This window comes from Physcomitrium patens, chromosome 18 (genome assembly GCF_059467195.1).
Source record: "Physcomitrium patens ecotype Gransden chromosome 18, ASM5946719v1, whole genome shotgun sequence".
Lineage (NCBI taxonomy): Eukaryota > Viridiplantae > Streptophyta > Bryopsida > Funariales > Funariaceae > Physcomitrium > Physcomitrium patens.
This window is the reverse complement of record NC_143427.1, coordinates 5364315-5391269: the sequence shown is the minus strand read 5'-3', so window position 1 is coordinate 5391269 and position 26955 is coordinate 5364315. Positions and strand designations below refer to the sequence as shown.

At 34.1% G+C, this 26955-nt stretch overlaps 3 protein-coding genes across 11 annotated transcripts; 1 reads left to right on the top strand and 2 right to left on the bottom strand.

Moving 5' to 3' along the window:
* Positions 1-24: 24 nt before the first annotated feature.
* On the top strand, positions 25-9918 carry LOC112295483 (uncharacterized). 9 transcript variants are annotated; one of them, XM_024547158.3, is made up of 19 exons: positions 25-357; positions 904-1031; positions 1200-1222; positions 1538-1755; positions 2154-2273; positions 2533-2584; positions 2707-2864; positions 3186-3284; positions 3517-3592; positions 3850-4015; positions 4212-5180; positions 5397-5545; positions 5875-5912; positions 6467-6542; positions 7062-7114; positions 7281-8091; positions 8281-8336; positions 8557-9027; positions 9297-9918. In XM_024547158.3, the coding sequence occupies exons 2-19, from the start codon at positions 990-992 to the stop codon at positions 9530-9532; spliced, it is 3813 nt and encodes a 1270-aa protein (XP_024402926.1). In that variant the 5' UTR covers positions 25-357; positions 904-989; the 3' UTR covers positions 9533-9918. The 9 variants fall into 9 exon arrangements, with proteins under 9 accessions (XP_024402926.1, XP_024402933.1, XP_024402938.1 ...); XM_024547159.3 differs by lacking the exon at positions 25-357 and adding an exon at positions 372-766; XM_024547165.3 differs by lacking the exon at positions 25-357 and having other exon boundaries at positions 369-1031; positions 9229-9439.
* A 7937-nt stretch (positions 9919-17855) lies between these two features.
* LOC112295383 (photosystem II reaction center W protein, chloroplastic) lies at positions 17856-18671 on the bottom strand. The gene is made up of 2 exons (XM_024546895.3): positions 18500-18671; positions 17856-18342 (listed from the first exon to the last, which is right to left on the bottom strand). Exons 1-2 carry the CDS (start codon positions 18606-18608, stop codon positions 18032-18034), a joined length of 420 nt encoding a protein of 139 aa, XP_024402663.1. The 5' UTR covers positions 18609-18671; the 3' UTR covers positions 17856-18031.
* A 1198-nt stretch (positions 18672-19869) lies between these two features.
* On the bottom strand, positions 19870-20835 carry LOC112295382 (photosystem II reaction center W protein, chloroplastic). The gene is made up of 2 exons (XM_024546894.3): positions 20664-20835; positions 19870-20346 (listed from the first exon to the last, which is right to left on the bottom strand). The coding sequence occupies exons 1-2, from the start codon at positions 20764-20766 to the stop codon at positions 20036-20038; spliced, it is 414 nt and encodes a 137-aa protein (XP_024402662.1). The 5' UTR covers positions 20767-20835; the 3' UTR covers positions 19870-20035.
* Between the last annotated feature and the right edge of the window lie 6120 nt (positions 20836-26955).

Here is a 26955-nt window from a genome sequence, read left to right as displayed (position 1 = left end):
CCTTGTACAAGCCTCACGACCAAGTCACTGAAACGCAAACGAACAACTACGTGGTTGACATCTCTGTCTGCACTTTTGGATCTGTTCATGAAACTTTGGCCCCCTGTAGTAATCTCGACGTAACGGAGTAGGTGCTGTTACTTGGATTTTAATGTCTTCACGATTATGTTGAGTAATGGTTCGTTGATGCCAGCAGAGTAGTAGTGAATATTGATATCAATTGTCGAATTGAGTGTTTATTCTAAAGAAATGCTTTGGAGTAATGACAATGTAGAAGTGATCATGCGACATGTAAGGGCCGGAAAAATCAATGGAGAGCACTGGTTTGCGTGAGGTTTCGTAGCTTCCCCTGTGAAGGTAACTTTGATGTATCCGCGGATTTTTTTATTCTGTACTGCTAAGAGGTTCATAGCGTCAATTTCAGTATGAAGGATACTATCGCAACGAGGACTTGTAGGTCGTTGTCTTTTGCAGCTGTGTGTATCAGTTGTGAAGTTAGGACGCCGGTTGGAATAATAGACATGGTGTGAGACCTGCTTTGTCGTGTCGTTAGGCAAATTTTCGAATGGCACTTTTCTTTCAATTTCGTGATGGTGCACTATCACGGCCCCAAACGGCTACTTCTTTTGCAGCTCAGATCATTTTCGCGCTTGATCATTTGATATTCCAAACTAAACATCCTTCAGTTCCCCATTTGTACCTCTATCGGTGCAGTGCTTCAATCTTGATTCCATTTGCCAGTGCGCGAATGTTCTTGGTAAGAAGGGTAAGTAGTAACCAGAGTAGCCATCGACGGTCATCTGGTGTGGATGCGATTGAAGCCACTTTTTGAGTTAGTAGTGCTTGCTCTGTCATGGGAAAAACAGAAGGATGATTGTCAACGACGTGGTATTTCGATAGCAGATACTTTGAAATGGGAGGCTGAAGAGGTCTGCAGCTTCTGAAGTTCTGATAGATATATTCAGGAACGTTGAATATCGTTCAGAGCGATGTTTCAATGGATGGGAGGTGCGCGACGCAAAATAGGAGCAGTAAGCACCTCGCCACTTAGTTCAATTTTATGTTATCGATTGGGCGTTCTGCGGCTGCTATGCTACTCAAATTACATACTGCACTTTAAGTACTGTGTAAATTTTGGTCCTGTGTGCACTAATACGGATTTCGTTTGGCATCTTCTCTGCTGGGAATCCTCATCAAAGACAAAAGATTCAAAATTAAAAAGGTAAACCTTCTGGAGTTTCATCCTCTATTATCCTAATTGGCGGCATACATCGAAGTTACTAGAGGTTGCGATTCCGTCTCGCACTTTGGAGTTGAAACACGCACAAGTTTTGATTCCAGCAGCTTTCTTTTATCATTTGAAAAATATTACTCTTGTCCACAGCTTTTAATTTCCTTTATGCTCTTCTATAATGCGTCATCAGTTTTGTACGTGATGAGGGTTGACGTTCACCTAATCACCTCTTTCAGTGGTGAGCGAAAGCAGCCAAGCATTTCAACAATGTAATTGTATATGCGTTTATGCGTTGGTATACAGGCAACGCGAGTTTTTCGATCACCGCAAGGAGAAACAGAGGAGAACTGAGAGTGTGGAAGAATCTAGAAAGCCACACACACTTGCTGATTACATACAACAAAATCTACACGGGGGTGAATCACTTGATATTCTTGGACTCCGGAATTTGAATCCCACTGCAGCTGATGCTTGTACTACAGAAAACCCTGACGTCAACTTTCCCGATCATCCTGCTAATGGTTTACCTTCTTCACTCTATTGATGATTAATGCCGTGTAGCATCTGTCTACTCTGCGTCGTTAATTTCTTTGCATCAAGATTATTTTGAAAAATCGTAGATCGTTCTCTCAAGCGGTGCTAAACAGTAGACTCACGTGAACAATACAATTTTCAATACCATCCCAGGAGGCGTGTCTGATATTTCTTAACAAGAGTCCTAAATGCGATTAATACTCTGCGAAAATATGTTTACAAAACGTCCTAAACCTGCATAGTGCCAATCAATATGTTTTTCAAAATGATTGTGACCTAATGCTGGGTTTAACACGTAATGGCTAAATTTCATATGAATTTAATCATGTAATATACCTCGCATCCTTTTGAACCAATATAGATTGTGAATGTTGGCATATCACAGCTGCAGTAGGACCAAACTCGTGTGATCTTGAAGATTTGGCTGTCGTAACTTCGAACATGAGCGCATTTCCAAATGGTGCCTTGAAGGAGGATGCCCAAATCATCTCGTCTCAGCAGTCTGGTATATCTGTTGAACTGTAATTCAAGTGGCAACGTCTATTTAGTGATTAAGAATTGTTCAGATAACAGTCATTTATGTATAATTAGACCTGTAAATATAAGTTTATCACGCTGAAGTCTTTTGCTTAAATGGCTCCTAGTGGTAGGGAAATTCTTCAGCTAACTGCAAATTTCTGAGATTGAGAAACTGTTATAGCTCCTGTTAACACAATGTTGAAACGACTTGGATTGTTCGATTGGAAAAACTTGGGCGGTTACAGAGCGTACAACAAGAAGTCGCCGCATCTTCGAAGATTCCAAGAAACAGAATCCGTAAGGGAATTTTCAACTTACATCTAAATGCGTTGGCAAATTTTTCATTGAGGTCTCATTTCATCTCCATGATTGACTGTAAAAGTTATTTAACTATGATCGATAAATTTTGTCTCCTGCAGTGATTGCACTCAATGGACAACAGGAGTTGCTGCTACAGCTCAACAAAAAGTCAAAAAACATATTAACCGAAACACAGGGATTCCAGTGCCTGCTAATTTAAGAAATCCTATTCACGTTGGAAACCTGCAGACGAAGAAAGTATGTTCAACTGCTCCTCGTAAGTATCCAAGTTACCTTAAACAGAGGCTTTTTGCATGATTGACTTCGCTTGTTTGTAACATTTTCCTCCAGCATACATTCATTGCTGGTTTGCAAGCTTGTCTTACGTCTCTTTATGATCTAATGCAAGTCGCTTCCGGGACGAAGCTAATGCTCTGCTTGGCATACTTATTCCGAAACATCCTCTATGAAAATTTGTTTTATTATCAGCTGTGCCAACATCCTATAGAAGAGTTTCATCGAAGCATATCCAAACTATGCTCGAAGAATTAGCGGGATTCGGAACAGGACTGTTCACTTTATGCTAATGTTTTGACAGGATTGAAGCATTTCGACACGATCAGCAACGATGTCCCAGGTGGCAATCGTGGTACAACGAGATCACCTTCAGAAGATTATGCCGTCTTCTCTCAAGAAGGTGAAGTGAAAAGTTTGTAGTAAACCTACCCTGCTTTCAATAGAGCATTACGAGCATCCCTATGAGGACATATTTTAGTTAGCAACTTGCAAATAAGAGGTGATCTGACTTTCATTGTGGAAATATTGGAGCTTTAGGCTAGATGTTTGAAGCTTCGTATCCTTCTAGGCCCTTATTTTAGATCGTATGTGTTCTGTTCCTGAATTCTATGATGGCTGGGCTTTGGATGCAGAATTTTACGCTATCGACGAAAGCGCGTTTGATCCAGTTGTCGAAAATTCACAGCAGATGTTTAATTTTTCTCACAGGTTATACGGTCAAAGTATATTTAGCAGAGTATCAATCGAGTATTAGATCATGCTTATTTTTTAGTGTGTTTTCTGTTCGATCATTCAAGTCTTCAATGAACGTTGAATTGCTTTGTCGAATTTGTGTTCATCATCATCAATTTAGATTATAGATGACCTTTACCTTATATCAGTTCAAAGATTCTATTCCGCATTTTGGTATATATATGAGATTGTGGTAAGCTTCTAATTTTTACGAAACCTTGATGTGAAGTCAGTGATGCGTATTTGGTTGACACAAAACAACTTCACACTCCATCGTTACAGTTGAAGAACTCCAGCGAGTCTCATCTTGAATCTTCAGCTCCAGAAACTTCTGAACTTTTAAGCAGATTCTTATCAACTCAGAAATTGAAGGTGCTCGAACAAGAGGACGAGCTTGTGGTAAGATCCTCAATTAATTTGGTACAATCCACGAGATTCAAAAGGGGGATGCTTTATTGAATTAGTGAGTTAGTCCGTGGAAAATTAGGCAGCTTTAGGCAAACACTTTTTTTGAATAGTGAAAAACAAATTTTCATTGTTCGGATCAGTTAGGAAAATATACTGAAATTATGTGAGTTGTTTGCATCCTTTTCAGAACAAGCCCAGTGGTTCACAGCAGCATGAGCGTTGGCAACTAACACACAACGAAACGACAGATCTCCCTTACGAGGCACATTCTTTGCCGAATTCTGTCAAGGCAGCCAACGAGTGCCACAATTTGGATTTCTCTAATCCTACTTTCAACATGATAAACGTACAAGTGAAGCAAGAACCATCTGAAATTGATTTCTCCAATGAAAAGTTCGTCATCGAGGATTTTCCCGTGAAGCAAGAGTTTATTTTTTCTGACCCTTTCCTCAACACCATGAAGTATCAAGAGTACAGTCAAGAAAATGAACGTTTGAATTTCGGTTCCAATATCAGTGATCACAGAATGACTCAGGACTGTCAATATTTGGCAGACCTGAGCTACGATGAGCCAGCTTTCAAAGTCGATAGCAAGTCATTCGATTTAAGGGAAGGCTTGGAGTGTCCCAATAAGGATCCAACCACTTGGTATTGCGGCACTCCGTTGAGCGCTGCATTGACAGCTCCCAATTCCAAGGGAGAGTTTCCTTTTCTTGATCATTTGAAGTTAACCAAGATTCCGAGCAGTGTTGGATCACAAAACAAAGACTTATGCCAATCCGGAAGCTATGAGGTCTCTCCACCATATCTGACATGCCGGAAAAAACAGTTCAACCTGGGCATTGCTGATGTAAACAAAGATAATTTTTTTGACACGATTGAAATTTCCTCCTCTCAGCTTGAAGATGAAGAATTTGCAACCGCGAAGTTCGACAACTTGCAGTTCCCAGTGGATGAATTGGAGTTTGAGGGGCAGCAAACTGAAGCAGCTTTTTTCTCTCTGGATCTCCACTCACCAAGCCAAATGAAGAGGAATCAGTGCAATTTCGGTAGTGAATCTCCAGTTTGTTATGACGATTTGGTTGGTAAAAACTGCACAATAACCGAGCGGTGGAATTGCGAGTCTTCTGTACCATGGGACGCTCTGCATCAGCAGGTAAGATGTGTATTGAAATAAATTATGCAGTCTCAGTATGTTCTCAAGGACGAAATTTGGATCACGCCCTGCTGAAGCGTTATTGCCTCTGCATTCTATTGGTCAGTATCCATGCACATTACACAGGCATAGCAGGCTCATGCAATTGTAGGATATTGTTCTGATATTTCCTAGGAGGAATACCAGAATCATTAACTGTTGGGAGCTACTGTGCAGGAAATCTTTGATCCTGCTATTTCTGGGAAAAACTTAGGCCAAATGCATGATCTTAATGACGATAACTCCTGGTATCACATCGCAGCCGGAAAGGATTTGCTTGATGGATTAAAACAGGATATAGAGCAGCATTTGTCAGCAGATCATTTGTAAGTGCACACTTTCAACTTGATGTATTTGGGAATCTAATAACTGCTCCCAGCGTAAGGTTATTATGGAAAATATGGAAGGCTTGGTCGAGTCTGATAAGATGTTTTCATGTCGTTTTGTACACGTTGAAGTATTTGTTAACCAAGCCTTTGAAGAATTTTACCTTGTCATCTTTCACAATAGGTTATTCCTGGAATGATACCATTATATTTGTAGGTCAGCACACAAATATTTTCACCATATTCATACTTGAGGTCAAGGTAGTTTGGGAAAAGGCATCGTTATGTATCTGTGGGGAGTCTTTTGACACTTGATAGTGTAATTGCAGCTCGGACTGTTCATCCGTTGAAGTAAATGTAATAAAAGGTACCTTTTCCCTCTAACCACAAGATACCTTAAGCATGTCATATTTTCTACATAGATGGTAGGAAACGTTACAAGAGAACAGCCCATCACACAACTTTAGGATAATCCCCACGTCCTTTAGAGTCTTTTCTTGCTGGCATTATTGTTGTCGCTAATCTCACAGTTCCCGTGATTTTAAAGTTTAACAACTTTATTATCTATTGATACCTATCTGTAACTTCTCCGTGATATGTTGAACACAAATTACACTGTCCTCTTATTGCAAGTGAAATTGTTTCGCGGAGGAATACAGCGCATAGTTAAAGTTCGAAAACTTTGTTTTCAAAGAATCACAGTCGTTGTCCTTAGCTGAAAAGAAAAGATCGTTCTAGCTAGACGCAGCGTTCTGTTGCACCGAAAACTCTTCTAGAACCTAAAGCTAGTTTTCTTACCCTCGATCGACAACGGAAACGAGAACTTCATCATTGTCTGTTTTCGTGACAATGAGGATTGTCGTACTGTGGATACGAATACTGTCTCTCTTCCAATCTAGTCGATTAATTTTCCTCTACAAGTGTTTGGCGCTGTACAATCGACATCAGGAAAGGAACAGGACATCAATAAACTGCCCTTTGAAGTTCAAGCAAACAAGTAATAATCCTACCATTATCTACTCGTTTGTTCTAACTATTATGTTCGGACCGCTCCTCGCTGTACATTATGAATGGAGACCGAATAATTTGAGATTTGAAGCTAAGAGAGAGGGTTGAGGTGAAGAAAAGTTTGACTCTGTGATGGTCTCAAGGTTTCAAGTGTTACATTTTATTTGTAAACGGCTCCTACAAATAGGTGGCTCTTATTTATGAAAAGGTGGTTATAGCAAAGTCAAGTGTAGATTATAAAAGGTTGCTCTCTTCAAAAGATGGTCTAAAGGGGAATTGATCTTATGTTATGTGAAAAAATTGAGTAGTTGCTAAATTGTTCATTATAATTTTGTCCCTTGATACGCCTTCAACTCAACAGTGAGTGCATAGAGGGTAGATGACGTAGTTAAGCAGTCGTGGATAGGCTTCGATGAGATCAAAGAGTGTATGTACCAGCGTAGTGTAGGAACCAAGTGAAAACGTACCCACATGCTCTTAGAAACGAGATTTTATGATCACCTCGCAGGATGTGTCTAGAAACCGTTGATTCACCCAAAGGGGGGAAAGATACTACAACAGGTACTTCACCCTTCCGATTCCTGTACCATCCTCTGTGCATATACTCGCATTACTTCGATAAAAAAAAATTAGCTTGAAAAGGTCGGCATCTCTTTGAAGCTACAAAAGTTTGTTTACCTAATGTAGAGTTTTATATTGTTAAAGTGGAGTAATGTTTGATGTGCAGCTAAAACAACGTCCATTACCAAGCTATTACTGGAGGATAAAGACTTAGCTTGTGATACAACTCTGACAAAGGATTGTCACAAATTTCGAAATTGTTATCCTCTCCTTCCAATTTCGCTCAGAAGCCTCAGAAAAGAAACCGAAGTTCTGTCATGGAAAATCGAGTTAGAACCTCAGCGTGAAGTATGTTCTGAATTGCTGCAGACCCCAAATACTAGGATATCATCGTCGAATTTGTTACCGACAGAAAGGGGGAAAATCGAAGATAGTCCAACCCATCGTAGATCCAGCGTTGAGATGAACCATTCGCCTTCAAAAGAATTATTCGAACACAGTATACGGAATGAAATCATACACAATGTTGAGGAAGACTCTCTGGAAATCTATACCCTTTTTAAAGCATTGCCTCAGGAGGATATCAATGGTATGAGCACAACTGAAGGGGGTCTGCTACGGAAGCAATTAAGGCAAGAGGATTCACATGATTTTCATGGCCGAACCCCTTTCTCAAGTCAAGAAGAATGTTCACCAGAATTTCAGCTTAGAAAAGTCCATACTGTTCTTTGTAAACTACAAAGACCTACCGATTCTCGTAGCTCAAAGCAAGGTGAGGTTCCGGACCAAGGAGCTGGGAATGTCAATACTGTTCTTCTTAAATTTCAAAGACCAGCAGAACCCTCGCACTCTGGACCTGGTCTCCAAGATCCAGAATCGAATCGAAGTGCTGAAAAAAATGTCAAACAGACAAGTGATGTGGACCAGATGATAAACTCAGAATTGGGGACCAAACCCAATGTGGAATGTGGAATCAGGTGCGTAGTAGTGTTTAGAGTAGAGTGTGACAAGGGACTGGCAACGGGTTGCAACTCATCTTCAGGGATTTCTGCTTGGTTGTTATTTAACCTGGAGGTGCCAAATTGATTAGATTCGAGGATTCTGTTGAATTGAAGCTTGGAAGTGTAATGCAACCTATTGCACTGAAACTACAATGACTTGCACAGGTTGCTGACGGATTTCAACATACATGACAGCAGAGGATCACTCACATTACCACATGGTGTAATATTTATTCAAGAGAATTCAATTACAGACCTATTAGACAGGGCAGTCTCCCTGTGAACAGTACTTAAAATGTTTAGGATCTTAACGACGGTTGCTGAGAAAATACATCACCGTGGCAAGTGTCACCACTAAAGTACACAAAATAAAACAGTAGACACTCCATAGCTACCACGCCAGACTAACGCAAGTGTTGAATTTGGTTATGATTGTGACAGGTGGGAGCTGTTGTGTGGAGCGGTCTGTTTCAAAACCGAACAATTCGTGCTTAAACGAAGATGTAGAAATAAAAGTGCAAAGCGAAATTAGTAAGCACATGAGGAAAGAGAACAGATCAAGTCTGCATCATATTGACACGATAGCCTCCACAGACCATTGGGTTCCTGATGAGCTCCACCAGAACGCAAATGAAGAAAAAGCTCATTCTCCACTTTCTGTACTTCAGATCAAGGAAGGGCCTAAACTTTGCGCGTCTCCAGTTGAAAAGCAGAACTCCACTTCAATCTCGCAAAGAAATTCGACATCGTTAAAACCAGAAAAGAATCATCTATCCTTGGGCGTTACAGATCCGCCAGCCAGAGAAGAAAAACAACATTCACCTCCTGAAGTACGAAGGATTGCAGAATTGATAGTGCCTGACGAAGAACGATCATTTCTTGGAGTTTCAGATGCTCCGGTTACCCACACAGGTAACCCAATCTTCTTTCAAATAGGGGAGATAGTATGCTATTTATTTATTTATTTATTTATTTTTATCGTCGTCATTTGTTTACTTTTCATGGAATACGGTTGTGCTTTTTAGTTTGTAGCATTCCTACCCAGTCAAGACATACGTCACTCATGAAGATTGTTAACATGAAAAGGGAAGAACGTTGTGTGAAGTGGTGCAGTACAAACCTCCATAGACAATGCAGCCTTGTGAGGCACTGTGCTGAAAGACTTACATGTGGCTAAATAGGTGCACTTAAATTCTATTCCAACACACCCCAAGTCTTTGAGAGGCAGGAAATAATAGAGCTTGCACACGAGCAGCATGACCGAACAAATATCCAACGAAATCCACCCCCTACTCAAGACGTCAAACAAGATGCAGGATCTACCACATATGACGCTGCTTACGTGAAAATGCTGGAGAGCTACGTGGTTCAGCTCAAACTTGAAAACAACGTACTCAGATTCTCAAGTGGTTCGTAGAGCTAACTGATCCTGTATCAGATGTTTTCATATTTCAGTTTTAGACTAGGAAATTAGCCACCAATTACACTACTTTAGAATTTCTGGTACTTGAGCACCTCAAAATCTTCACCCTCAGTAAGAGTTCTCAATCCACACGCCTGACCAAGAATAAGAAAGGGTCAACTCTAGCTGACGAGGATAACAGCCAGAAAATATGACCTCAGTTTCTGTGCAGCATGCTCCTGCTGCTCGTCTTAAGAGTTATGTAGCGTTTGTTTGTAATCCAAAATCTGTCAGGCATTACTTCCTGCCAGGTTTCACTAGCTACAGACCAAAGATTCCATGACCATCTCCTTGTTGATAAAAACTCCCAAATTACATCATGTTCGTGACATTACACTGAACTCTTTGCATCACCCCGCCCACAACACTTATTCCATATCAAATTCTCCTATGGTCTTACAAGACATCACCTATATGATCAATCCAACTTTTGAAGAAGTAATGGATAAGTTAGTCATTGAAACATTATGGCAATTCAAGAGCAAAAACGAGGACAAGAAGAAGCATTCTTTGTCCAATTTTAAAGAGCTTCACTTAGATAAGAAGGAGCTTTAGAAAGAAACAATTACTTTCAAGAAGGTTGCAAAGGACAAGGCCTTGGATAAAATCCATCTTTATATAATGGGAGCTATTAACATTAAGAATGTAGTCTTCTATCAACCAACTATCCTCCCTACCAACAAGCCTTCCACAACTAAGTTAGAGAACCATCACCAAAAGCAATGATAAATATTCCTCCAATAGCCTATATAATTGAAAAAAGACAATTTAGCAGCAAGAACATTATGTGCTACAACTATGATATTGTGTTGTAATACAATTATATGGTAAAAATATAAACAAAATTGATTTCTAATTAATATTCAACCATCTTGGTTCAATAAGAACTCAAGAAAATTAAGAAAGAATTTATGAACATCTCTTAGATTATTTACTTACTTAAATACCTAATAGATAAAAACTAGTTATCAATTTTTCCTTCTAGATTGTAGAAACTCTTTTATTACCTTAAAAAGGCTATAAATTCGTAAATATAAGGTAGATGAGATAAATAATTGATATGATTGATATTAAGGTAAAGATGATGATAGGGTTGTGCTTAAAAATCCCTAAGATAAGTTGGATTGGTACCTAAGGGATGACCATTTGTAGATTGGAATCAAAATCAAATCTCCAACCACTAAAATGGTTGGCATGGAAAAATAGAGGAAGATTTATAGAGATCACCAAATAGAATCAGAGAACTAGTAACAAGCTTCTTTCAGAGGCATAAGGCTTATTTTCTTAGGTTTTGGGAAGACTTTATAATCAGTGTTCAAAGTCAGGGTTTGTATTGGTGACTTAAGATTTATACAATAAAATTAGGAATAGCACTCTCGGCTAATTTATGAGATTGGTGCAACATCTATGGTTCAAAATTTTTCAATGTGTATTTGTTTAGGTGTCCTAAGTGTACAAAAAAATCTGCATTATTCTAATGGTGCAATTTGAAGATATTCAATCATTGGTACAAAGAGATATCGGAAGTTGGTAGTTTAGGGTTGGTTAGGATTTTTGTGATATTTAGAGATCTACTAGTTAGAGTACGGTAAAATTTGATATGGTGTTAAAAGACTTGAAGACCAAGGTAGATATAAATTTTGAGTGGAAGTATATAATTGGAGAAGGAGAAATTGCTATTCAAAATTTGTCATCAACTTTCAACATGGCGACCAAGGAATACCAACGTGGATTAATGGCATTTTTTCACAATTTGTAAGTTAGATTAATTTGAAACTTCTTGAGCATATAGAAGATTTATAATGACATTAGTAGAAATTTTTTTGCACCAATTAGATAATTAGATCAAGAATCATAGCTTATTGAAGCTTGCTACCTAAGGTTAGGATTTGGAAAGAAAATTGAAAGTTGGAATGAGGTGAAAGTAACAAAGAAATTTGGATTTGTGCTTGCTTGAGGTTAATAATGAGAGTTTTTTTTAGCACTTGTATTGGTTGTAAGCTTTTTGCATTGAAATTCTAATTATTTTATTTTTAGATAGTTGAAACCTATTAGGGTTTCTTAAATACTTATAAAATATAACTTTATTTTCTATAGCCAGATGCCTGATGCATTTCCAAGCAAGACATTATGTAATACGACAGTAGTAGACTTAAATGTATATCTAGAGAATGTCTAGATTGAAGATCTTATCTAACAAATGCAAACCACATTAAAAAAGATTACTACGAAGATAATTATGTAGAAGATGTAAAATGATTGATAGATACAAACTTAGCAAAATATCAAAATTAACATTGGTATATAGATTCTTGTACATCAAATCATGTAACAAGAAAGAAGAAGAGCTTATATATTATGGAATTTATCTTTTTTCTATAGTTTAAAAGTAGGAAGGATCAAAATATAAAAATTGCAAATAGTAAAGTTCACCAAGTTGAAGCAATTGATTCTTTACATATAAATACTACTTCTCAAGAAATAAATTTGAATAATTTTTTTTATGTGCTTGCATTGCAACTTAGTCTCATATCAATTAAATTTCTAAATAATGAAGAAAAAATCAAAGTCTTCACTAATAGAAAGTATTTCATCTTAGATGATAAAACAAACAAGAATGTGTTAGCCATGGGCATTAAAGATCATTCAAATAGACTATAAAAATTCAAACATATATCTCAATTAATAAAAGTAAATTTAATTTCAAAAAATAAAAATGTAGACCTATGAAACAAAAGATATAAACATCTCCACTATGCCAACTTACGACATTTATTAAGAGTAAGAAGAATATATGATTTATCTACCTTTGGCACATTGAAAAAGTTTTGCATAAATGCCTTGCTAAATGTCAATATCAAGAATGGTTTTTGAATCAAGTACACAACAAATACACACATGTATTATAGTTACTATACTTAGACCTTGTAAGATCAATCAACACTCTATTATAAAGAAGGTCTAAGTATTTTGTAGTATTTATAAATGACTTCTCCAAAAAATAATTATCTACCTCATAAAGAACAAAGGTGAAATATTTGATAAGTTTAGAGAATGCAAGACCAAAGTTGAAGTTGAAGCAAGATACAAAGTTTTAACCCTACAAACAAATAAGGGAGAAGAATATCTAAGTTATATATTCAATGATTTTTTGAAAGACAATAATATGAAAAGACAACTCCCTATAGTACTTATATTCTAATAAAATGAAGTAAGTGAATAAAAAAATAGGATATTAGTCAAGTATGTTATATCCATAGCCTTAGCAAACAATTTTTTAGGATATCTTTGAATTAAAGCCATAAATACAACAAATTATTTAATTAATTTAAATCTAATTTAAACAAATCATGAACTAATTCTAAAAGAGAAATGAAATAAGAAAAAACCAAGGATGGATCATCTTTGAATCTTTAAATTAATAGTATTTCTATACATATCAAAAAAAAAAGGGATAATAAATCTTTGAAGTATTTCTTTATAAGCTTCAATGATGAAACTAAGTCTTACTAATTGTTTAATCCAATCACTTGTAGAATACATATAAGCAAAGAAATAGTTTTTGAAAAAGATCAAATAAGATATGTCTTTTTAAAAGCAAAGGATTTATCTCTTGAAGAACCAACCTTGTTTTGAAAACCTTACTTAATCGACTCTAAAGACATAACAAAAATCTAACAATCACATGAAATGGTGGAACTTCCAACCATTCAAGAACCATCAAATAAAGTTTTTCATATAAAAATATTATCAATTAGTCATGAATCATTTTGAAATCCTCAACCAAGATATCTTATATGTGAATAAAGACTTAGTGTAAGATTTTGTAATAATTAATTAATGAATGTAGAAACAAGAAAGGAAGTAGAACCATTTTGTTTTGTATTAGCCATATAATATAATAGTTAGAAGGAGGTGATTAAGTAAGAAATAGAATCAATTTAAAAAAACCAAACATAAAGACTTTTAGACTTATTAAAAGAAAAATGATCAATCTCTACAAAATAGGTATTTAAATCCAAAAAAAACTTAAGTGATAACATAAAGAAATTAAAAGTAAGATTTGTGGATACAAACTTTAAGCAAGAAGAAGGCATTGATTTCCTTGAAACCTTTACACTAGTTGTGAAGTTGACTACTATTTTTAGTATTATTTCTTTTACAACTAGAAACAAATAAATATTATAATATCTCAATTTTAAACTACGTTTTTAAATGGTAATATTGATGAAGAAATACATATGATCTTACCTTTAAGCTTTGAAGAAGAAAATAGTCAAGGAAAAGTATGCAAATTAGAAAAAGATACTATATGGACTATGACAAGCTTTGAAAGCTTGGTATAAGCATATGAACTGTGACCTAAAATAATAAGAATTATAGAAGAATTGAAAAGATTTAAATTCATATTTTTTTGATAAAAGATAAAAAATATGAAATTTTTCTATTATACATAGACAACAACATAAAAATTAAAAAATTCAAAGGATAAATGATGTATATCTTTGAAATATTAAACTTAAATAACATAAAAATCTACTTAGGAGTCAAATTCTATTATAATGAATTGAGAATCTACTTCCATAAGAATCAATATATAAAGAAGTTCTTAGAACAATTTGAAATATTCTCCTACACTCCAATAAGTGCACCTATGAATTCTATGGACAATTTGTAAAAAATAACTTACACATCTTTGGTTGACAAATTCACCTATCAAAGTCTTATTAGCAGCCTACTATATGCTATAATCAATAGATAGGATATTTAGTATGTAATGGATTGTATCTCTTGGTACCTCAATAATCTACAACATTTCATCTCATGATAGTTAAAAACATATTAAGATATCTAAAAAGAAGCATCAACTATGTAATATTATATCCATCAAAGGACAAAGAGAACTTACTTGTATTTGCCAATGTAGACTAGGTGGAGAAGATTGACAACCATAAGTCAATTTTAGGTATTTTCTACGAGCTTGGTTTAACATCCATTGCGTCATCAAGTAAGTTACAGCTCATCCTATCCATGTCCTCTATAAAAGTAGAATAAAAAGTATTTGCAAAAGCTGCTAGGAATATAACATACTTTTATAGATTGCTAATGGAACTACAAATTAATAATACAAGACTAATTTTTTTACACTGTAATAATATAAGAAATATTAAATTAATAAGAAATCTAATTTTATAAAATAAGTTAAAACACATAAATTTAGAACATTATTACATTAAATTTGTTTTTGAAGATAGAAGCATTGTAGTAATCTATATCTCCAGTAAGTATCAATAAGAGAATGTGTTTACTAAATCATTTTTTAGTCCTCAATTTACTTACAATCAAACATTGGTTAGATTAATAAAAATGTTAATTTAGAGTCTTATTATAAAAAACTAAAAATCAACAAAGAAATAAAAAGTTCTTAGGTTCTATTTACTAAACTAATTTGCTCAAGTCAAGAAAAGCCTCAACTTCTTGTAGATTTCTGAAACTCCTATACTATATTCTACTAAAATGAGCTACTTGGAGAATACAATCTAACTAAGATACATATAGCTTGAAAATTTTACATCAAGAAACTACATAGAACTTGTTATTCCTTCAAAAGATAAAGTTATAGGATCAATCCAAAATTCCTAATACAAAGATGTATTTTTGCTTCTTGAAACATATTATGATATAGACTCTTTAAGAAAAGGTAGAAAAATATACTCTTGTGATAAAGTTATCTCAACTTAAGATAAAGAAACAAGCTCTTATAACATGGTTACCTCAACTGAGGGTAGAAGAATATATTTATACTTCACTATAATCTTAGCTTTTTCAATATTCTTATCTTCAATTAGACACTCATGTCAAACCATGGAGTCTATAAGGTGGGAGAAGATCTTCATAGATAGTGAGTCACAAGATCAATAAAGAACCACAAATAAAAGCCAAAAGATGAGTAAAATTAATTCTATTTATATCAAAAATACCTATAGAATTAGATATTTACTATTATAATTAAAAATTAAAAAAGTAAAATTAAAAATGGTATTGTACCATTAATAGTTCATCAATAAAATCTCTAAGATGTTCCATAATTTCTATTTTTGCTACTTAACGTTGAATTATTTATAATAAAATGATGTATTGGATTGAAGAAGAAGGAAGGAGGGGGAGGGAGGGGGAGGAGATGATAAAAATTCCCAAAACGCCCTATGTTAGTGACATCACATTGAATTCTCCGTATCACATTGCCTACAATACTTATTTCATATCAAATTCACAAGCACTAAATCACTTCATCCATAGTACTTATCTTCCATTATTTTACCTATTAAAAGAATAGATTGTAGATTATTAGGTATGATGAAGCTAAATATATATATATATATATATATATATATATAAGTATATTTTATGAGATATTGTGGCCATATAGTAGTAGCTAAGCTCTACTTGCTCAAGTATATTACTTTATTTTTTAATCTATATATTATTATGTTTTCAACTCTAATTTTCCTTGAAGCAATTCTTTAAGTTGAGCATCCAAAAGTATCTTGCTTTGAAGCATTATGATAAAGAATAAAAAAAAGTTTTGAGTAAGTAGAAATCAATGCTACTCTTATGCTTGCATCTTATAATTATTAGTTTTAGCATTCTCGTGACTAGCAAGTTTCTCAAGGTAAAAAATTAGTACAAAATTTCTTCCAATGTTTCTAAAAAGGGATCCTATAGCGTTACTTGAAGTATTTTATTTGATCCATAATTTGTTGCAATAGTAATAACATATAATAATAAATGATTATCAGTCACATAAAAAAATAGATTTTCACTTTATCCAAACATATAATAACACTTTGAAGAATATAAAGCATTTCTACATAAATGCAAATCTTTTATTTTTGGTATATTTGTTGTAAAAAATTACATTTACATCAATGTATTAGACATTGTCATAAAAAATATGTTAGTCCAAAATCCTATTATAGATATATATATATATATATAGATATATATATATATATATATATATATATATTCTACATATTATTTCTTAATTTTTTGAAAATTTATATAATCACCAAGAAAAAAAAAGAATATTTATTATAGTATGTTTAATGTTTAATATTTATTATTTTATTTTATTTTATTTTACTTCCATATTTTTTTAAATTGTAGTTTTTCAAAAAGTGTGATATATACATATAAAAATGTTTTATAACAATGTTGATAAATATTTTTTAATATTATGCAAATAATCATTTTCATATCCATATTCTTATAATTATTTGCATAATATACAATATATCCAAACCAATTTAACCAAGTTTTATTTGACCTTATAATAATAACTTCACTATATATATTTTTTAAAATTGTCCACTTATATGTTAAATGCAATTATTTTTTGTGTTAGAGTTGAGAAGACTATTAAGTGGAACCCTAACTTGCTACAAAGTGGCTGATAATTTATGTAATTGGAATAATGCATTGACTTTTAGAATTGTAACCTTTCGTATTGCTCTTACTTCTACCTTTTTAAAAGGCATTTGGTTTTAAGTAGCCTTCTATACTTTTTCTTTATTAATCAATGCTGAGTCACACCCCGTTTTAGTGTCGAAATGATAAGTAAACGAATAAAATCTTCTTTTGTGTATATCAACACAGATTAAATTGTCCACACTATCTTACCTGACACTTTGAGTTAAGGAGAAGAAGGTATATTTAAAAGTTCCAACTACATTCTGCAAATATGCTGTGTCGATACATGCTATGACGGTGTAGAATGTGCTACTCATTGTGCAAATAGCAGCTCATACAATGTTTAATAGTTCGACATTTGCGACACGGATTGAACTGAGTTGGCTTAAGAAATGTAGCTAGGATGTGCTTGTTTCGGTTTGGCTTTAAAACTTGTGTGGAGAGAGGAGCAACTTTGTTTTCAAGACACGACGAACACCAAGTCTGCAAGAGGATTCCATCCCTGGCATAGCCATTTTCGTGTTATCCCGTCTGCGGATTCGCATGCTCCGTCGAGAGCACCTCGTGTGAATGTTCCGGCGATCGTCAATTTCTTCGATCATTTCATTTACATCTAGAAAAGTAATCCAAACATCTGGCGATGATTTACTTGTTCAGCCACGATGCATAACACAAGAAAGAGACATATTACACATAGAATCCCCTATCAGGATCGTTTCGTAACCACAACCTTTAAGTTACAATCTGCCTAACTAGACCAAAGAGAATTCAAGCTCAGCGCAGAAGCAGAACGTACACACTGCTGTAGACAAAAATGAATGAAATTCAACACTTCTCATCAGGATCCAGTTCCACAGGAGACAACTTCGCTACCACGAACTCACTGCCCTGCAGGGAAAGACCATTCAAAGTCCACACCGGCTAATTGGAACAATTAACACTACACCTCAAAATGGTACACAAAATTCCTGTTTCCTGGATCTACAGGTCCAAACCGGAGTCGTCGTCACCCTCTGGCAACGTCGAGGAGTAAGTGAAGTACAATGTCCAGATAAGGGCAGTCACGCCGACCAAGATCCATGTCAACTTGGTGTTGCTGATACCGAGACCCAAACCTGTTCCTTCAGTGCTTAGCCTCTCGTCCACGAGAGCCAGCACGGGGTGAGAGTAAGCAAGGGTAGCCGCGGATGTCACAGCTGCAGCGAGCTGAGCGACGCCATTGACACGCTCCGCCTTGGACTCCGACCTCTCAGCCGCGCAAACAACCTTGGGCATGCGCAGAGCGGGGAGACCTGCACGTCGTCAAGACCCAAGTCAATTCAACACTCGCGCTTCAAAAACCCATCCTCAAAGCGTCGCAACCACTGCGCAAACACCCACATACCAAAACCAGAAACAAGTCACAATCTCGAGAAACTGGAATGAAAGAGAGGGGTTTGAGGTACAAACCAGCGACAGGCTTCAGAGTGGCTGCGAAGCCAGAGCTAGAAGAGGCAAGCGATGTGGTCGCAAGGCGGGTAGCAGCGGTAGCGCAGGATGCAGAGGCGATGGCAGCCATGGCTGTTGGGGGGGATGGGGTGAGTCACGGATCACTCCAATCGGGGAATTGAGCGCAGGTGAACAAGCTAGACTGCGAGGAGTTACGAATGCGGGCAAACTTCAAGGCTGGAATGTGTGAGGAGGAGGCGTTGCGCTGCGATCAGATGCGTTCCGATGAGGACAATCGCGCATGCGCGGTGCGTGATCCAGTCACGGCGCGAGCCCAACGAGAGGTGGAGATGGCTCGCGATTCTCACTGGCACTGCCGTGTGGATTCCACTACAAGTACAAATACTTCGTTGATAGTAAAAGTTCGAAATTGTGGATTTTATGCTGTATTAAGATTTTCCTCATGTTTTAGGAACAAATTCACTACACACTCAATGGCTTTTGTTAAAAATCTCCTAACATTCTTGTTATTTCTAAATGTTTTGTAAGTGCTCTTCGAAGCAAATACAATGTATCTGCTTTGCTATTGGCATTGTGCAGGATTGCCAATTTTGATACATCAAAGATGTGACAGAAGCTAATCGTATATGTAATAAATTTCATATTTGGCAAGAAAGTTGTTACCAATTCAAAATACATGTGTGACCCTTCTGTTTGTGTATTGAAAAGTAAACTCTTGAATGCGAGAACATAGATATTGGAACAATACAGTGAGACCCAGAATAGATAAGTTGCATACCGCTTGCATGAAAGGGAACTGGGTCAAACTTGTTGCATGTCGATGGATTAATGCAATCGGCGCATCAACATGACCACCAAAGAGAGCGAGTGAAAACCTACTAGACGTTCAACACCAGAATAATTCTCTGACATCATGAACGTATCCTTCCATAGATATGTGCACTAGCACAATCCCTAGGAGGTGAAATTCCGTCATGGCATGTCACAGCAGACAGCACCAAAAACTAAAATGTCACTATTCGACAGTGCAATGGTCAACATGCGCGGTGTAGAGAACCCAATGTGGAGCTGTTCCTTCGCATTCGGTTTATTAGACAAGGGTCAGAAGCCTACCAACGGTTTAGGGCTTGCTCATTTTGGGACATCTCCTAATCATTCGTTACAGTCATTCATAGTTGTGTTTAAATAGTCACCGACCCAAACAGTGGTACATCAAAGAGAAAGAAACAGTCCTTTCATATGAACCATCTGCAATGGTTGAGTTCAGTAGCCACTTTCCAGTTCTATAATTAGGGCGTGTTTGGAGATGAAATGACTCGAATTACCTACTGAGATATATTGACATGCTTCACATAGACATCAATGCGACATTTGTATCTAAATGTGCACGCCAAAAGGTGATTCCGTCGTGCGCATGATTAAATTTATCAGGTTTCGGACACATGTACACGTTGAGAAATCGGCTAATTGGAACAGAAGAACCGGCATCGCAAACAGTTCGATATGTATTCTAGAATAGCGCCACTGCTCCTTCGTTTACAAGTCCAAACCCGAGTCATCGTCACCCTCTGGCAACGTCGAGGAGTACGAGAAGTACAATGCCCAGATGAGGGCGGTCACGCCAACCAAGATCCATGTCAGCTTGGTGTTGCTGATACCAAGACCCAAACCTGTCCCTTCCGTGCTCAACCTCTCATCCACAAGAGCAAACACTGGGTGTGCGTAGGCGAGGGTGGCCGCGGACGTCACAGCAGCAGCGAGCTGGGGGAAGCCAGAGAGCTCCTCCGTCTGCGATTCCTTCTTCTCAGCCGAGCATACGATCTTGGGCATCCGCAGGGCGGGAAGACCTATACAATGCAGACCCAATCCGTTTCAAAGATTACACATGCACCCGACCATAAAAACTCTCATAAAAGAGCTACAACCATGTCCACACCAGTACAGGAGTAAACTTAATCCAACCAGCCACACAAAAGACAACAAATCTCAAGGGCCAATGCAACAGTCACAAAACCAAAATCAAAGATCCTCAAGTGCTACAAAACACAACCCAACACAGAGAACCAGAATACATTAAACCAAGACAGATGGGAGAGTAACCAAACCCAGTTGCAGAAATGAGACTGATTAAGGGGGAGGGGGGAAACACAGAGCAGGGGATTACCAGAGACGGGTCTAGCGGAAGACCTGAGGCCGGTAGGAGTGGCCAGGGGCTTCTGCAAGAAGCAGGTGGTAGCAACGGCGGAGGTGGAGGCGACGGCAGCCATGGCGAAAAGGTGGGATGCAACGCCGGTCCAAGCGCGAGGGAGAAGGGATGCAGGAGTAGATTGGGGGGGGGGGGGGGGTGCTGAGCTGCTATGGACGGAGGAGGGCGAGGGGGAGCTATAGAGGGGAAGCGAGGGGAGGGAGGAGTAGCAAGCGGGCAGGGGAAGGGAGTAGCAAGCCAGCCACAGGGTGGGCAATGGCCCCTCCCTCCCAGTGATTGCTCCGTTGTGGATAGGGTGCGATCCCACGCACGCCCATTGCCAATGAGCGGTGCTCATTCCTTGCCTCCCCTCTCGCAATCCCCCCCCCCCCAAGTCCCCCGCTCTCCCCGCTCTCACGATTCCTCCGTCCTCGTCTCGCGTTGCTTACCATCATCCGTTACTTCGGGTTCGTGACTCGCACGCTCTCTTGCGGATGAAGCATTTTCTCAGTGCTGCGAAACGGGGGATTCCATCTCTCCTGTCCCACAATCAAAAGAGGCGCAGTAGAGACTTGTAAACTACGAAATGGATGGGTTTGCAAGTGTAAGTGATAATGGGGAAATGGGAGTGAGAAACCTTTGCTTTGATCATTGTATATTGATCCACAAAAAAAAAATACAACAACAAAGTATTTAAAAGGTACAGTTTGAGAATACTTTTTGTGCACTAAAAGAAAACAAACACAACTTAAAACTATTATGATTGTTGTTTTGTTACTTTTTAGATTTAAAGAAATTGCAATTATAAGCTTCAAGTATTACAATGCATGTTGAATTTATATTTTTTAATTACTTTTATTCAAGGCTAAATATATGTATATACACATATTAACATATGTATTAGTTTGAATAATACAATTTAAAAATAGTCTATTGTCTTTTGAAATATTGGTTGTATATTCTAGAAGGTCAAACACAATTATATTTATTTTAAATATAACATAATTGTTTTAGCAAAATGACATTTTGAATTGGAAATATTTCATTCTTTCTTTTAATTAAAAAGCTAGAATTTTAATTTTAATGCTTTATTAAAAAAAATACAATATGGTGAATTTCTTTACTTAATATATATATATATATATATATATATATATATATATATATTACTGAGTGTATGGACATCATTAACCATTATCTAGTTTAAATATAAATTCTATATATATATATATATATATAGATATATAGATATATAATATTAATGACTGTATGGACATCATTAACCATTATCTAGTTTAAATATAAATTCTTAATTTTATAGCAAGATAAGTTTATATTTTATATATTCATTTAGAAAATAATTCAATTCTATTATATTAATCCATTACTAAATATGAAATTTTTATTTTGAAGATTGAATTGTAGCATCAATAGCAAAGTAAAATTATTAACCAAAAGGATTGTTTAAATAAAAGAAATTGATTTTGTTTTATTTTGTTTTGTTTTGTTTTGTTTTTTTGTTTTTTTTTTTTACTATAACCTTCTACCAAAATGTTTTGAATGTGATTGTGGTGATTTTTTAAAATATAACAAATCTATTGCTATAAAAATTTTAAAAAATTGAAATAATTTTTTTATTTAATGGCCTTGCATTAAATAAAAAAATTACCTTTACTTTGTTATTCTAAGATTACTTATTAATTTTTAAATATTCTATTTGTGAAAAAAATAATATTAAAATAGTATCCATAATATTTTAATTAAAGATGGATGACTTTTATATAAGTAGAAATAATAATTAATATTACTATTATTTTATTTTAATATAAAAATAGAATATAACTAATATTTATTGATAGAATAAAATGAGTTATAAAAAGACAATTTAACTTTTAGTATCCAACAAAGTAAAGTTAAGAGTAGTTTATAATAAAAATTGCTATTAATTTCTTATCAAATTACAAATTAATGTATCATTGCATTACATTATGATATTCTAAAATTAAATTTAATTATATTTTATAGTCTAGGATCAATTATGTGTTTAACAATGTAAGATTTGTTTCATTTATAAAAGAGACTTCTCTCATATCCATGATATATTTCATGTTTCTTTTTGAAGACTATCTAATTAATTTATTTGTATTTTATTATTTGTAAATTTGGATACAAAGGAAATAAATAGAATACAAATAAATAGAAAAAAAACAAAAAATATGAAGTATTCTAAATTATATTAAAAAATAAATTACATCATATTTTTTTATAAATTTGGATACAAAAGAGATTAATAAAATATAAACAATAGAATATAAATAAAAAATATGAAGTATTTTAATTTAGTATAGAAGTTACTTCACATTTTTTGTTCAAAAATAAGTTTGTTCTTTTCAACATAAAAAATACACAAGCAACTATTAAGGACATAAATTACAAACAAAAAAAATCCTCAATACACTCTTCACTCAAAAAGAGTAGATATTTATTTAAAGATAATAATGTATTTGAACTAGAATAGCTTTGTCAAAGACAAGAAGACTAGAGATGCTTGAAATAAGACTAAAAACAAGAAAGGCATTGACAAGAGTGAAGAAGGCTTTTCTCTTGCCTCTATACATACTATCTAACTAGAAGCTATTTACCAACGTTCTATAAGATCTCCAACATATATCTAATTTGCAAAGCAAGTTTTTTCTATGTGCACCACATGGCCAACTTATACCACAAGTTGCCAACATGTGCAACATGTGTCCAACTTATTGGCTAAGTTTTTAACCTACCAATTAACTACAAACACATCTAAAATTAAATCCACATCTATAAAGCTTGTACAAAGCTTCATCACAAGATATTATCATATCTACTTTCAATTGTTTTTTTTCTAACACTTTTTATCTAGGTAATTATGTATGTTCATTATAACAAGTTCTTTTTTATAATAATCAAATTTTTTTAGTATTATTTAAATTATAGAAGGATATTTTTTTAATAAAAATAGCTTGCTTCTATGTAGAAGCTTTTCAACACTTTTATTTCCAAAGATTGGATGTCAATGTTTTTAAAAAATAAACGTGTTCCAATTTTAAATTCAACAAATTTGGTGGCATCTCTAGTATTTGCATATAATAGTTTTTGATATTTAAAGAAGGCATATAAGACAATCAATGTGATATGTAAACTAACTATCCTTCTCTATATATTGATGGCAATTGTTTTTTGCCATAAAAGTTGAATAAATATTGTTTCTTTGTAAGCACAAGGTTTGGACTAAACGTTATGTAAAGAGCTATACCAACTGACATACCTTCAAGGATACCATGGCTTTAGAAATAGTTGATGTCTTTTTATTTTCGGTTTTTTATTTTTATTTTTATTTTCTTATAAGGCTTATTTTTGAAGCCATTCTATTAAAAATTTAAAAATCTATGGCTTAATTATTTTTTTGCTTAGAATATTAATTAATTTGGTTAAAAAAAATCTTTTTATAGTAGAAAATTCTTCATTGGATACTTTTAGATTAAAGTTTGATTTAGATATTGAGATGAAAAGAACCACTTATTTTTTCCAACTGCTTTGTGTTGAGTGAGGAATTGATAATCATTTAGATAAGAGTTAATAACTTCTAATTATTTAGATAAGAGTTAATAAGTAGAAATTTTAGATCCAAACATAAAAACTTATTTTAAATTTTTTGAAAAGAAAAGAGATTAAGATATAAGTGAAAACACATTGGGACTGAAATTTTCCAATTTTATTTTATACTTTTTAGCTAAAAATCTACTTGTGATTTTGAGTTAGTATCTATGTATTGTTTGGAATGTAATATAAATAAGGATTGTCATACACAATAGATTGAATGCTAGAAACCATCACCAAGTAAATAATAAAAAACTAAATAAGAATGGAGAACAAACACACTACTAAGTACCTTTTCTAGTTGATTATAAGTTCTACCAATCAGGTAAGATTACAACATACATATAATTAGAGATAAATGCTACACTCATATTTTTGAAAAAATTGTATACATTCAAGCAAATATTGTGGCAATTAGACCACCAAAACATATAGCAAACCTAAGAGAAGTTTTTAATTCTTATCAAAAGATGAAACATGGTTAAAAGAATTTTTACAATAGAGACAAATCTAATATTTTAAAAGAAGAATAATAAGTAGTGTCAAGCATGCCATATGCCACCTATATTTCTATTGTATTAACCTTAGAAATCACAATTAATAAAGAAATTATTGAGAAGATGTATTATAAAGAAATAGAAAGGTAATAGATTAGCATATATATATATATATATATATATATATATATATAGTATAGAAAATTAACTTATAGAAATAAGTGTAAATAAGGTTAGAAAAGATAAGAGAGTATAAAAAGACAAAGGGATTAGTTGCCAATATATTTAAAAGATAAGATAGTTATGGTAATTAAAAATAAATTATTTTTATTATATTTAATTAATATTAGAAGAAATTTATTATAAAAAATCTATAAATAGATTCAAAGCTATATTATTATTATAAAAAAAAATTATAAAAAAGAAATTACAATTGACATGCTTGCATGTGATTTCAAATACTATTGATTTAGTATTGAGTTATAAGAGTTGCAAGATATAGATGTTTGAAGACAACAAAGACAAGAAGAAGTTAATAAAGATATAAATACTTAAAAATTAGGTTAAAAAAGATAAAGTCAAGATGAAGTTAATAAAGATACAGATGTGTGAAAATTAAGTTGAAGAAGATAAGAATAAATCCATGAAGATATAAGTGTTTGAAGAATATATTAAAGAAAACCAAACAAAATTAAAAAAAAATATATTGAAGATAATTTTAAGGTTGAATTGTTTTACCATAATTTTCCTCACTCTTTTTATTATTTATTTATAAAAATATAATTAAAAATAAAATCTTAATTAATATCTAATTATCTTAATTCAATAATAATTCAAGATATTTAAACATGCCTTTTATAAAAGCCTCTTGGTTTATTTTTTTTGTCTTAATAGTTAGTAGATTGAAGGTTGGTTAGTAATTTCACCTTCTAGGCTATAGAGACTCTTTTACTGCCTTAGAAAGACCATAAATTGGTAAAATCAAGTTAGAAGAGATAAATAATTAGCATGGTTGATAATAGGATTAAGTTGAAGATAAAATTGGATTAAAAAATACCTAGGATAAGTTAGATTGATACCTCGGAGTCGATTGTTTGTGAGATAGGATTGAAATCAGACCTCTAGCTATTAAAACGATGACCTAGGGTAAAATAAGAAGGTATTCAAAGATCAAAAATTAGGATTGGAGTGCTACCTTAGAGCTTATTGTAGAGACATAAGGCTTGTTTTTATAGGATTTGATTTTATTTGATAATTATTGTTCAAAGTTAGGATATGTATTGGCAACTTAGAATTTATGCAATATAATTAAGGCTAGCACTTTTAGCTAGTTTATAAAATTGGTGTTACATCTATGATTCAAAATTTGACAATGCTTGGTTAATTGAATGTACTAAGCATATGTAAAATTTTGTGATAATCTAATAGTGCAATTTAGAGATACCTAGGTTTTGATACAAGAAGATATTAAAAGTTGGCAGTTTGGAATTGGATAGGATTTCTATGATATCTAAAGATCTACATATTGAATCAAAGTGAAATTTGGCGACCTAAGAAGATTTGAAGATCAAGCTATATACCAATTTTGAGTTGAAGTTAATAGTTAAAGAAGAAGAAATCAGTGCTAGAACATTTGCATCAACTTTTAAGTTGGCAGCCAAGTAACATTAGTATGGTTTTTGGGCATTTTTTCACAATCTCTAAGTTGAATTGGAATGAATCCTTTTTAAGCACATAAAACACTTATAGTGGTATTTGTATACAAAATTTTGTTCCAAATAGACAGTTAGATTAGGAGCTACAATTCACTAAAGATTATTGATTAGGATTAAGGCTTGCAAAGAAAAATCAAAATTACCTAATTATGAAAGTAATAAGACAATTGGACTTTATATATAGTTGAGATTATTAAAAAGAATATTTTTTAGCACTTTATATTAGATTTAAGCACTTTTGAATTAAAATTCAAATTGCATTCTTTTTATACAGGTGAAACATATTAGGATTTTTGAATACTTGTAAAACACAATTTCATGCTCCAAAGTCAGATGCCAAGTGTATTTCCAAACATGACAATATATAATACGATAACATTGAATTTTTTTGTAGGATCCCTCATACGTATCTAACTTACAAGA